Below are 12,593 nucleotides of genomic sequence, written 5' to 3'. Positions count from 1 at the left end.
AATCAAAAACAATGGACATAGTGTGACATCTCCGGTTTAAACATTTTCACCAAATTTTGTCATATAAATGATACACTTATTTACACTAATTATCACATTTCAAAAATGTATATTAGTCTTTCATCCATATAGATTATTTTGATATCTAATTCAGTCATATCTATCATAACAAATTAGTATAAAAACTTCCAAACTTTTTACTCATCATCCTATATCCCAGCATTTCTCCTTTCCAGCCAATAATAAAATTTGTTCCAGATTTCATAATACTCTGATTCATTCTTATCTTTAAGTTCCAAGGTCAGCCTGTCCACTTCCGTGCAAATTAATATTTTAGCTAACACTTCTTCTTCTGTGGGAGTCTCTTTGTTTTTCCATTTTTGTGCAAAAGCTAATCTGTTGCTGTTAGAATGTGTAACATTAGATAAATTGTGCTCTTGTTGTATTTATCCTCAATAATACCCAGCAAAAAGACTTCTGATTTTGCTTCTATATTTTGCATTAGTATCTCCTCTATCCATTGTCTTATCTGGTGCCAAAATTACCAATAAAATTTTGAAGTGGCTGTTTTAAATGACTCAACGGAAAAGTTGGCACAGTTCACGAATATGCCATACTCGTGAGTCATGTGATAGTTGTGACTTTTTCATGATGTTTTGGTGTGCTTGATGGTTAGATGTTCATGGTCGTTTGAAGTTTCCCCTGGAATTTCCACGGAAATCACTGGAACACATCTGAAACTGACTAATAGAAATTTGCTCGTAAAAATCCTTTGTTATGTCAGCTTATTGTGAAAGGCATAAATACGTATTTAGTTTCACTCTTCTTGGAAAATTTATGTTTGCAGTTCGAGACAGAGTCCGCACAAAGATGGAGAGAGATATATTAGTAGAAGTAAATCATCCATTTATTGTCAAACTGCACTATGGTGAGTATTATTGTCTGTGACTTTGATCGAAGTTTATCCGTTTCTAAGAGTTTGAATTACATCTACTAGCTTGGTTAAAAAGAAAAAAGAAAACAGACTTTATATTGTGTGACAAGCCGTTTAAGCAGATATTTTTAAATGTTTCCCACGAAACTGGGTTTATTTAGATAAAATTTTTATTATTTACGTAGCGTAGGGCATATCATACATGGACTAGCAATATATATTAACATTTCATCTAGATCAGGGGTGTCAAACTGAAGGCCTGTGTGCCAATTTGGCTATTAGGATGCTTAGATCTGGCCCACAGTGCCTCTGCCAGCGAAAATGAAGGTTGAGAGGGCCGCAGGAGGCCCTCCTGGACCCCGTTCTCAGTCACAAAAGCCTCGCAATGGCCCCATTTTTTTCTGGCAAAAGGTTGCAGGAGGCCATCGCAACTGAAAATGGGGGGGGGGGAGGCCTCCGTTTTCTCTGGCAGAGGGCTAGCAAAACAAACTAAAAACAAAACAAAAGGAGAAATGTTTCCCTTTTTGCATTGGAGCATGCAAGAAGGGACAGGAAAGGAGAAAGGGAAAGAGGAAAGACAAAGAAAAAGAAGGGAAGATGGGAAGAGAGCAAGGAAGGTAAAAGAAGGAAAGAGGGGAAGGAAGAAGAAAGGAGAATGTAGAGGGAAGGAAAAAGAAAAGGAAGGAAGGAGGAAGGAAGGAACAAAGGAAGGAAGGAAGGTTATACTGAGAGGGAGGGAGGGTCTGAGGGAAGCACGTGACCACCACAAGTGCCCCCAACACAAGTGATGTCGAGCTGGCCACGCCCCCCCCAGGTATAACACAAACCTGATGCAGCCCTCAATGAAGTCGAGTTTTTGACACCCTGATCTAAATCAATAGAACGTAATAAAATATAAATGTTAAAAAGATCTATGTCCAAATGTCTAGGCCAGTGATAGAGAACCTTTTCGGCACTTGCGCGGAAACATCGCGTGCGTGCGTGCTCATCTGAGCCGCGCTCCGGAAAAGCCGAACATCCGGGTTCTAGCACACATGTGTGCCCGATGATCAGCTGGCTGGCACGTATGTGCAGGCTGGTTTTCAGCACTGCCGCGTGTGCAAAGGGATCACGCTCCAGAAAAGCCGAACTTCCCGGTTCTGGCACGCATGCGCACCCAATAGTTAGCTGGCCGGTGCGCATGCACAGACGGTTTTTGGCACTGCCATGTGGGCGAAGGACAGCTGATCGTCGTGTGCGTATGCGTGCCAGAAACCTGGAAGACAAACAGGCAAGGCCGCGTTTGCCGGGCAACATGGCTTCGCATGCTACTTTGGGCATATGTACCATAGGGTCAGCATCACGGGTCTTGGCCATCTAACCATTGAAGTGCAGCATTGTTTATATTTTTTTAAAAAGTCAATAGTGAACCAGTATATCCCTCAGCTTACAGCCGGTCATGATGTGACTGACAATTGACGTGGGAGCCCATATGTCACCCACATACTATGCCCTATTTACACAGAGAGTTCTGGCAGACACTGGGTGAGGTGCAACTCCCATTCAGGATTGTCCATTGCTGATCCGGTAACTCAAAGTTTGGCACTTTTTGAGTGGGGTCATTATGTCTTCCTACGTCTGGATGTTCAATGACCATTTGGCTTTCCATTGGGAATCAATGTTAAAAGTTGTTGAACAGTTGTGAAAGTGCCAGTGGGGACTTCCTGGATTTGAGTCTTCCATCTGATAACCTGGTGGATTTTAAAAACAAAACCTCTTATACTATACTACTATCCTATACTATCACCTCTTACAATACTAGACAACACAGTATCAGCAGTAGAGTCCTTCAAGTTTCTAGGTTCTATCATATCTCAAGACTTAAAATGGACACCTAACATCAAAAAGATAATCAAAAAAGCTCAACAAAGAATGTTCTTTCTGCGCCAGCTCAGAAAACTCAAACTGCCCAAGGAGCTGCTGATAACAGTTCTACAGAGGAATTATTGAGTCTGTCATCTGCACCTCCATAACTGTCTGGTTTGGTTCTGCAACCCAACAAGACAGACACAGACTTCAGAGGATAATTAGAACTGCAGAAAAAACAATGGCTACCAACCTGCCTTCCATTGAGGACCTGCATACTGCACGAGTCAAAAAGAGGGCTGTGAAAATATTTACAAACCCCTCGCATCCTGGACATAAACTGTTTCAACTCCTACCCTCAAAACGACGCTATAGAGCACTGCACACCAGAACAACTAGACATAAGGACAGTTTTTTCCCGAATGCCATCACTCTGCTTAACAACTAATTCCCACAACACTGTCAAATAATTTACTAAGTCTCTATTACTATTATTCTTCTCTTCCTTACTAATATCTATCTCTTCCCACTTATTACTATAACCATGTTCCTTTCAATTTATATTGTTTTTATTTGTTTCCTAGTACGATTTGATAGCTTACTAGTAACCTTGACTATCACTAAGTGTTGTATCTTTTTATTCTTGATGAATGTATTTTATTATCCTTGTGTACACTGAGAGCATATACACCTAAGACAAATTACTTCTGTGTCCAATCACACTTGGCCAATAAAGAATTCTATTCTATTCTATTCTATAAATGAAGAAGGTCACAAAAAATTCTGCCTCCCAGGGTAATTCTATTAAATACTAATACAAGCATTTCAAGTTTTACCTAAATATGTGGATATCAATTTAGTATTTTGGCCAAATGTTTATAGAATCCCTCTTGATTAATTCCTCTTGCCTTGAATAGTTAAAAGTTTAGAGCCCTCGAAAGTCTCGTGTGATTAGGGTATATTATTTAAGTGTTTTATCTATGCTGCCTATCTGTTGTTCCACAAAACTGATTCATATTTTATGGCTGCTCTTTCCAGCCTTCCAGACTGAAGGAAAGCTATATTTAATATTGGATTTTCTCAGGGGAGGAGACGTGTTCACAAGATTATCCAAAGAGGTATGTATTTATGGACCTTTTAAAACATAGTGTGAAGTGGTAGCCTTATAGTAAGTTTTTATCTTTGCCTTTTCTTCCAAGAGCTCCGATTTCTCTTTTTTATATTTTCAATATCTATCTGAGAGGGACATTATGCTCAGAGGAGATGACTAACTCAAATCCATTTATTCTATATCTTAGTTTCAAATCTGGGGTGGTTTTTGTTTTTTTGGCCTAAATCTGACTCTCTGTCACTATTCAGCGGTGAAGAAACTGGATCAACTTGCCGTTAATATCTCTTAACCTAATCTCCCTCCAAAATGGTGAGGACAAATTATGATCATGAAGTTAAGAGGGTGGTATGCTGTTTTTGGCTTTCTGGAGAAAAGGCAGGATTGAATAAATAGTTGCCTCCTACACTGTTATGACTACCTAAAAATCATCTTACTCTCTGCTTTTAGAAATGTGGATTTTTTTCCTCACTCAGAGGAAAGGTTTCTGTGTAAAAACACAACGAGGTCAAATACATTAATAAATAAAGCATTTCTCGCTATGTAAGGAAGTAGGTCCTCCCCCACCTCAACCAGGACTTAGAAATGTCTTAGAAGGGATGCTAAAAGAAGAGATGATTCAAAACACACTGGAGTGCAAAACCCATATCACCTGGCTTCTTTAATGAGTCACGAACAAGTGTTGGACTCAATTGTTGAGGTGCTCCAACCATGTTCAGATAGAATAACAGAGTTGGAAGGGACCTTGGAGGTCTTCTAGTCCAACCCCCTGCTTAGGAAGGAGACCCTTCACCACTTCAGACAAATGGTTATCCAACATCTTCTTAAAAACTTCCAGTGTTGGAGCATTCACAACTTCTGGAGGCAAGTTGTTCCACTGATTGATATTTTATTTTATTTTATTTTATTTTATTTTATTTTATTTTATTTTATTTTATTTTATTTTATTATTTCTATACCGCCCTTCTCCCGAAGGACTCAGGGTGGTGTACAGCCTAATTAAAAACACAAAGACAGACAAAATTTAAAAATAATTAAAATTATTAAATAATAGGCCCAATTTATAAAACCCCAAATTTAAAATCCCATTTAAAACCAATTAAAATCTTTACATTGATAGATACATTGATTAATTGTTCTAACTGTCAGGAAATTTCTCCTTAGTTCTAAATTGCTTCTCTCCTTGATAGGTTTCCACCCATTGCTTCTTGTCCTGCCCTCAGGTGCTTTGGAGAATAGCTTGACTCTCTCTTCTTTGGGGCAGCCCCTGATAAATGCAGAGTTTTGTCTGTTAATGGTTAGCTGATCTCTCACTTTTATTTTCTATGATCTTGGAGAACTTTCCATCATATGGAATTATTTGAGATACTTAAATAATCTTGTTCATTTGGATCTTTTTTTTTTTTCATGCAGAGAAATTAGGTATTTTGCTGGACCCATGTCCTTCCAGAGGCCAACCATTCATTTGTCATTCATGAGCTGCATCAAAAGGCATGCTCTGAATATTTATTTTTGGAGAACTAATAGAATCAATGTCCGTGGAGATTCTCAGTCATCCAGGTCATGGTTGTCCCAAAGGTGCTTTTTCAAAAGGCAACTGGGATTTATTTTTCCTTTTGCTTTCCTTTGTCTTCAAGGAAAAAAAAATGGAAGTTCAGTTGCCTTTTGAAAAAAAGCACCTTTGGGATAATAGGATCAATATTTGTCCTTTTCAAAGTTGCATATGTACAGTTCCATCTTGTGGGTCGTCCAAGATCACAGATAACATGCAGTACAGACTAATAAATTTGCATCGCAGATCTTTAAACTTTGTAGCAGAGGTGGATTTCAGCAGGTTCTGACCAGTTCTGGAGAACCGGTAGCGGAAATTTTGAGTAGTTCAGTGAACCGGTAGTAAAAATTCTGACTGGCCCCGCCCCCATCTATTCTCTGTCTCCCAAGTCCCAGGTGATCAGGAGGAAATGGGGATTTTGCAGTAACCTTTCCCTGGAGTGGGGAGGGAATGGAGATTTTACAGTATCCTTTCCCTGGAGTGGGGAGGGAATGGAGATTTTACGGTATCCTTCCCCTGCCACGCCCACCAAGCCATGCCACGTCCACCAAGCCACACCCACAGAACCGGTAGTAAAAAAAATTGAAACCCACCACTGCTTTGTAGGATTTGCTAACATCTTTGATGTACAGAAATTTAACCAGACCGGAATGTAAATCTATATAGTTCTTATTAGGTTATGTTTACAGAGGAAGATGTGAAATTCTACCTCGCAGAACTGGCTCTAGCTTTGGATCACCTGCACAGCTTGGGAATTGTATACAGGGACTTGAAGCCAGAAAAGTAAAGTAAAATGTATTTTATCCACTATTATGGTACTCTTATTTAAACCCTTCTTTGTATTTGCCATAAAATAAATGTGGAATCACTGCTATACAGGTAGTCCTTGACTTACGACTATAAATTAGCCCCAAAATCTTTGCAGTTAAGTGTGACATGTGTTCAGTGAATTTTGCCCTATTTTACGACCTTTCTGTTGTTAAGTGAATCACTGCAGTTGTTAAATTAGCAATACTGTTGTTAAGTGAATCTGGCTTGCCCATTGACTTTGCTTGTCAAAAAGTTGCAAAAAGTGATCATGTGACTCTGGGACACTGCAACCGTCATAAATACGAGTCAGTTGCCAATTGTCTGAATTTTGATCAAACGACCATGGGGATGCCCCCCGATGGTTGTAAGTGGGAAAAACAACCATAAGTTACATTTTTCAGTCCTGTTGTAACTTGGAACAGTTACTAAACGAACTGTTGTTAAATCAAAGACTACCTCTACTCTTTTTTTTTTACACAATATGTTTTCAGAAAAATCTTAATTAATTAAATGTAAATACTATAGCATTTTAATTTGTCTTATTAAAATATTCCTGTTATGTGCATTGGTGAATGTGAATTTTAATTTTCAGCATTTTGCTTGATGAAGCAGGACATATCAAGTTAACAGGTAGGTGAAACTTATTAGTATAGCTTTTTTTTTTTAAAAAAAATAATAATTACATAAATAGCATCAGCTGATTAAAACAGGAGGTATTTTTAAGTGGGACAAATTGTTGCTCGATAGATTCATCCGTCATGTCCTTCTTTATCCCTTCAAATTATTGTTCAACTTTTTGTTGAACAAATGCTACATTCCTAAAAGAATCGGTAAAAGTCATTTAACTCAGCCTTTCAGCCGAGACCAAGTGTGCAGTTGTACAGTTGTATATGTTGTACTTTCAGAGACAGTCGTGTGGATTTCTTACCCATTTTCAGCCTCTCTGGAATATGTAAATTTTCTCATGTGTTTTTGATTCTTATGGTCATGCTGTTTAGAGTATCTGGTGTGCTTCACAAGAAGCCATTCCATTTGGATCTGTCAAAAAATAATAATTGCTTATTTATAACATTTCCTAGACACCAACTGTTAGGCCGACTAATATGTATGTACAATAAAAGCAAAACAAATTCTCCAGCAAGATAATAAAACAACTAATCAAAACAAGTGTTACGACAACAACACGCTCTAATCGCAGAAATGCAATTAATTTAAAACCAGACAGTGGCTTTTAGCCTATTGAAGAAATACCAATCCTCATTATTCTAATTCGGTGCTTAACTGCAGGTAGCTGAGACTACATTTTATCGCCGAATGTTGACTAAAAATGACACCTGGGAACTAAGCATGTTTCAAAGAAAAGCTGTGTTAGCTAGCTTGCTGCACTATAGGCTGAAAATATTAAAATAGGGTGAGCAGAAATGAGTATACAAGCTCAGCATGGATTCTGCTTTTTGGGGGAGAAAAATGTTATTGTATGTACGGTATATATTCAATACATTTCTGAGATGACGCAAAGAAGGGCTTGCGTTAGAATCGAATCGAATCGAATCGAATCGAATCGAATCGAATCGAATCGAATAGAATAGAATAGAATAGAATAGAATAGAATAACAGAATAGAATAACAGAAGGAAGGGACCTTGGAGGTCTTCTAGTCCAACCCCCGGCTTAGGTTGAAATCCTCCACTCGGAGAAAAGATACACCATTGAAAATTTTAGCTTGGTCTTTGTACCGTTGTATAAATCTGTCACTTGGAGACTGGTGGAGGCCATGCAGAGATCAAAGCAGTGCTTCTCAACCTTGGCAACTCTTTAAGGTATGTGGGCTTGAAGTCCCAGAATTCCCCAGCCAGCCATATCCACAAATCTTAAAGCTATCAAGGTTGAGAATCACCGGATCAAAGCCCTGGACGGATGGACCTTTCCAGAACCTGGAAGCTAGAGTTAAGTCCAAACCGATTCTCCCCTTCAAACTTTTCATTGACCCAGTGGTGAGGCATATTGCTTTTACATCTAAAACAAGTCCATATCTTTACGGTTGATGCACAATCATAACTGACTTTATCTATAATGTATTCTTCAAACCAAGCATAAAGTTGTGACATCAATGAATCATGAATTCATGTACAGCAACTTAAGAAGGGAGAGGAAAGATAGGACTAGAACTTCATTGTGTCATTATGCAGCTTGTGGGTATCTCAGCGGGGTTGCATGGGGCCATTCTAATTGCTTTATTTAGGAATTAATTGAAGAGGTCATTGATAGTCATGTTGGGTCTCAGCCTACTAAAATTTAGACTATAGAAAGGAACGTATCAGCTTTCAGGTCTTGTTGGCCTGCAGCAAGGAGAGATTTGGTCAAAATGATGACATGAGCATCACCCCATGTTCCAAGATCAGCCTCTTAGGTCCTGCATGCAACATTACAATGCAAATACAAAAGGCCTGGAGTTTCTACCATGGCACATGACTGGATAAGAGATTAAGAAGAGATCATGAAGCTATCGTGACCTTCCATGACCGCTTCTCATTGGGTAGAGTTGAGGAAAGTAGACTTTTCTACTTTCCTCAACTCTACTGGAGGGCCATCGTTGACTCATCTCTAGATCACATTACTTCCCCTAAAAATGCTAATCTTCTTCTTTCCATGACTGATGTTTGCTCAGAATTTCTTTGCTTGGTATGTCTTTGCGATGCTGTTTTAGACTTCGGCTTAAGCAAAGAATCGGTCGACCAAGAGAAGAAGGCCTACTCTTTCTGCGGTACTGTAGAATACATGGCCCCTGAAGTCGTGAACAGGCGGGGCCACAACCAAAGTGCGGATTGGTGGTCGTTCGGGGTTCTCATGGTACTGTGCAATTAATGGCCCAATTTTGTGTTGCATGTCATAAGCATTTGAGACCCTTGATGCATGAATGATAGATAAATTCTCATGAGGGAATTGAATAAACTGGTGGTCATGGCCAGGGGTGGGCTTCAAAATTTTTACCAAGGGGTTCTCTGCCTGGTTGCTGGGGGGGGCAGTCAGGAGTGGGATTTCGGGGTTCTCCGAACTGCACAGAATCTTAGCTAGAAGTTCTGAACCCCTGCAAACCCCCAGCAGCCCATCCCTGGTCAAAAGCATTTGAGACCCTGGATGCATGAATGATAGAAGGGAATATTTGCATTTCGCAGGGTTGAACTGCGGCGTCTTTGGTGCTCTCTGAGCTTGACTATTTTCTTGCAGACATTTCATTACCCTACTAGGTAACATCATCAATAACTGCACGCAATGATGATGTTGTCTGGTTTGGTGATGAAACATCTCCAAGAAAACCACTAAGCTCAGAGAGCACCAAGGGCCGCGTAAATTGATGTATTGCTATTGTAATTGGGTTTGATATTTTTGGAGTTGTGGGTTAGATACTTTTATTTGTTTGGGGTTTTATTGCCATTAATGTTTTGTTTATTTTTATTTTATTTTATACTCTTAGCATGGGGTTTTTATTATATTTTATTTTATAAGGTGCCAGGAATCAGAAATATTCGGTGATAGAAAAATTTAATGAGGTGTAATAAATTATAATGTATAATTATAATATTTCTGCTGCCAAACTTACATCATGATGGAAAATGTGTTATTTGAGTTGAACTGAACACACTTTATGTTAATTTTTTGAGCAAAATAGCTGAGGAAGGAACACTTAAACCAGCATTGGATGTTGAAAAACATATTACATAATGCTATAGTCAATGTAAGGGATGCGGTGGCTCAGCGGCTGAGCTTGTCAATCGAAAGGTCAACAGTTCAGTGGTTCGAATCCCTAGTGCTGCGTAACGGGGTGAGCTCCCATTCCTTGTCCCAGCTTCTGCCAACCTAGCAGTTTGAAAGCATGTAAAAAATGCAAGTAGAAAAATAGGGACCACCTTTGGTGGGAAGTTAACAGTGTTCCGTGTGCCTTTGACATTGAGTCATGCCGGCCACATGACCACAGAGGCATCTTCAGACAATGCTGGCTCTTTGGCTTTGAAACGGAGATGAGCACCGCCCCCTAGAGTCAGGAACAACTAGCATATATGTGCAAGGGGAACCTTTACCTATAGTAAATTTGTTTTAAATGAAATATTTATAGTTGTCATTAACTCTGTAAACAAAGTTATAAATGTATTTTCAGCCATCATAATTTTGTCTGACTTTAAATATCTAAAATTAATCAAATCTATATTAGTGCAAAGTGTTCAGAAGGCATTTAATGTCATCAAAATTGTTTAATATAGATTTATTATTTAGTATAATAAATCTATTATCTATTATGAATTTAACAATTCTGTTAGTGTTTTAATGCAAATTAGTCTGCCTTCACAGTACGTTATAATAAGGAGCAGGCTTTTCTTAAATCTCAATTCTAGAAGCTTAAATCTTGTTTGTTGGTTTGTTTTCTAAACGTTTTTGGTCTTTGTTTCTTTTGCAGTTTGAAATGCTCACTGGTACTTTACCTTTCCAAGGTAAAGACCGAAACGAAACTATGAATATGATACTCAAGTAAGTATTTTTTTTCTGTTCTGTTCCATTGCTAAGTATTTGCAAGTTAACAAAAATGGGCTGCAATACATGTTATTGATACGATAAAATGATTATCAGGTGGGATAATCCCAAAATTCTTCACGATCTAAGCTGTTTGAAAATTTAACTACGGGCAAAAGTGAGTGATTTTGAGATAGTATATTTTTATTTCAGGTTTTCAGGTTTTAAATAGCTTCAAAGTATTGATCAAAGCAAAGCAAAACTTCTATTACAGCCTTCTGGTCAGGGAACCCCACCATAAAGAATAAAGGTGGTTATCCATTTTTAAAATGGATGAGGAAAAAACATAAGCATTTGGCTTAATCCTTAGGACAGTGGTCCCCAATCTGGTGACCTGGGTGAGGGGGTAGGGGGGAGAGAACTGGGCTGTGCGAGGGGTGGGCTGGTCCATGTGTGCGTGTCTGCTGGCCCACCGCTCGTACGAGTGCAGCTGTACACCACCCTGCCGCTTGTGCGAGTTAAGCTGTGTGCAATTTGTGCGGACTGGCCCTCCTCTCACATGGCCCAGTTTTGAATAGGCCGCAGCCTGATAGTAGGCTGTGGCAGGGGTGAAATTCCATTTTTTTCCCCTACCGGTTCTGTGGCTGTGGCTTGGTGGGCATGGCAGGGGAAGGATATTTTTTGGTAAATATGGTACTAAATGCATCCATCTGACTGACAATCTTAATTGGGGCTTATTTTTGGGGTAGGGCTTATATTAAGAGCATCCTGAAAAATCATGCTAGGGCTTATTTTCCGGCTGGGTCTTATTTTGGGGAAAATACGGTACTAAATGCATCCATCTGTCTGACAATATTAACTGGGGCTTATTTTTGGGGTAGGGCTTATATTACAAGCATCCTGAAAAATCAAGCTAGGACTAATTTTCTGGTTGGGTCTTATTTTTGGGGAAACAGGGTATTTAAGTTAGAACAATAATTTCTTGTCTCTTTGAACAATCAGGTATGCAGTGGGAAACACATGTTCAAAGGCCCATTTGAGTAAATTGTTTGCATTTGATTTTTTTTAATTGGAAAGCACTTCTTGAATCTGAATTGTCTCTTTTCCCAGAGCAAAACTTGGAATGCCACAATTCCTTAGCCCTGAAGCTCAGAGTCTCCTGAGGATGTTGTTTAAAAGGAATCCTTCAAACAGGCTAGGTAAGTTAGTCCTACCTACATTAGTCTTCCTTGAGGTGGAAGTTTCCAGATGTTCTGGACCTTCACCTCAAAATACCACAGTCAAAGGATAAAGGAGAGAAATGCCTTAGTCTGCAACATTGCAAAAACTCCAGGTTGGTGGACTGTGTTGTAGCATTTCATAACCTCCCTGATATAATCTATTTATTTATTTATTTATTTTATTTTAATTACATTTATATGCTGCCCTTCTCCCGAAGGACTCAGGGCGGTTCATAACAACAAAATGACAACAATAAATTACAATAAAATAAAGTAGAAAATAATCCAATTAAAACCCAACAATTAAAACTGAGATTCCCAACAGATCAGGAGATTTGTTGAAAGAGCCATGTCTTCAGGTCACCACGGAAGGAGTGGAGGTCGGGGGCTGTCCGGAGCTCCGTGGGTAGCTCGTTCCAGAGGGTCAGTGCGGCCACAGAGAATGCCCTCGTCCTGGGCGCCATCAGCCGACATTGTCTGGCCGATGGCACCTGAAGGAGGGCAGTCCTATGTGAGCGCACTGGGCGCAGGGAGGCTGGTAGGTGGTGGTCCTGCAAGTACCCCGGGCCCATGCCATGAAGGGCTTTATAGAATACTATGGCTAAATATCTAAACATTC

General features: G+C 39.4%; 1 protein-coding gene across 2 annotated transcripts in view; it reads left to right on the top strand.

Moving 5' to 3' along the window:
* Nucleotides 1-12,593, top strand: part of RPS6KA6 (ribosomal protein S6 kinase A6) — a 67,485-nt gene that overhangs the window by 34,594 nt on the left and 20,298 nt on the right. For both annotated transcript variants that reach the window (XM_087877410.1, XM_087877411.1), the window contains exons 5-11: nt 848-928; nt 3,818-3,897; nt 6,116-6,222; nt 6,842-6,879; nt 8,956-9,098; nt 10,702-10,772; nt 11,865-11,953. In XM_087877410.1, coding sequence (XP_087733536.1) covers nt 848-928; nt 3,818-3,897; nt 6,116-6,222; nt 6,842-6,879; nt 8,956-9,098; nt 10,702-10,772; nt 11,865-11,953 — 609 coding nt within the window. The remainder of the gene's footprint in view (nt 1-847; nt 929-3,817; nt 3,898-6,115; nt 6,223-6,841; nt 6,880-8,955; nt 9,099-10,701; nt 10,773-11,864; nt 11,954-12,593) is intronic.

The sequence above is a fragment of the Pantherophis guttatus genome, chromosome 12, assembly GCF_059756535.1.
Source record: "Pantherophis guttatus breed Tessera chromosome 12, ASM5975653v1, whole genome shotgun sequence".
Lineage (NCBI taxonomy): Eukaryota > Metazoa > Chordata > Lepidosauria > Squamata > Colubridae > Pantherophis > Pantherophis guttatus.
Note: the sequence above shows the minus strand (reverse complement) of the source record. Positions and strands in the feature narration are given on the sequence as shown.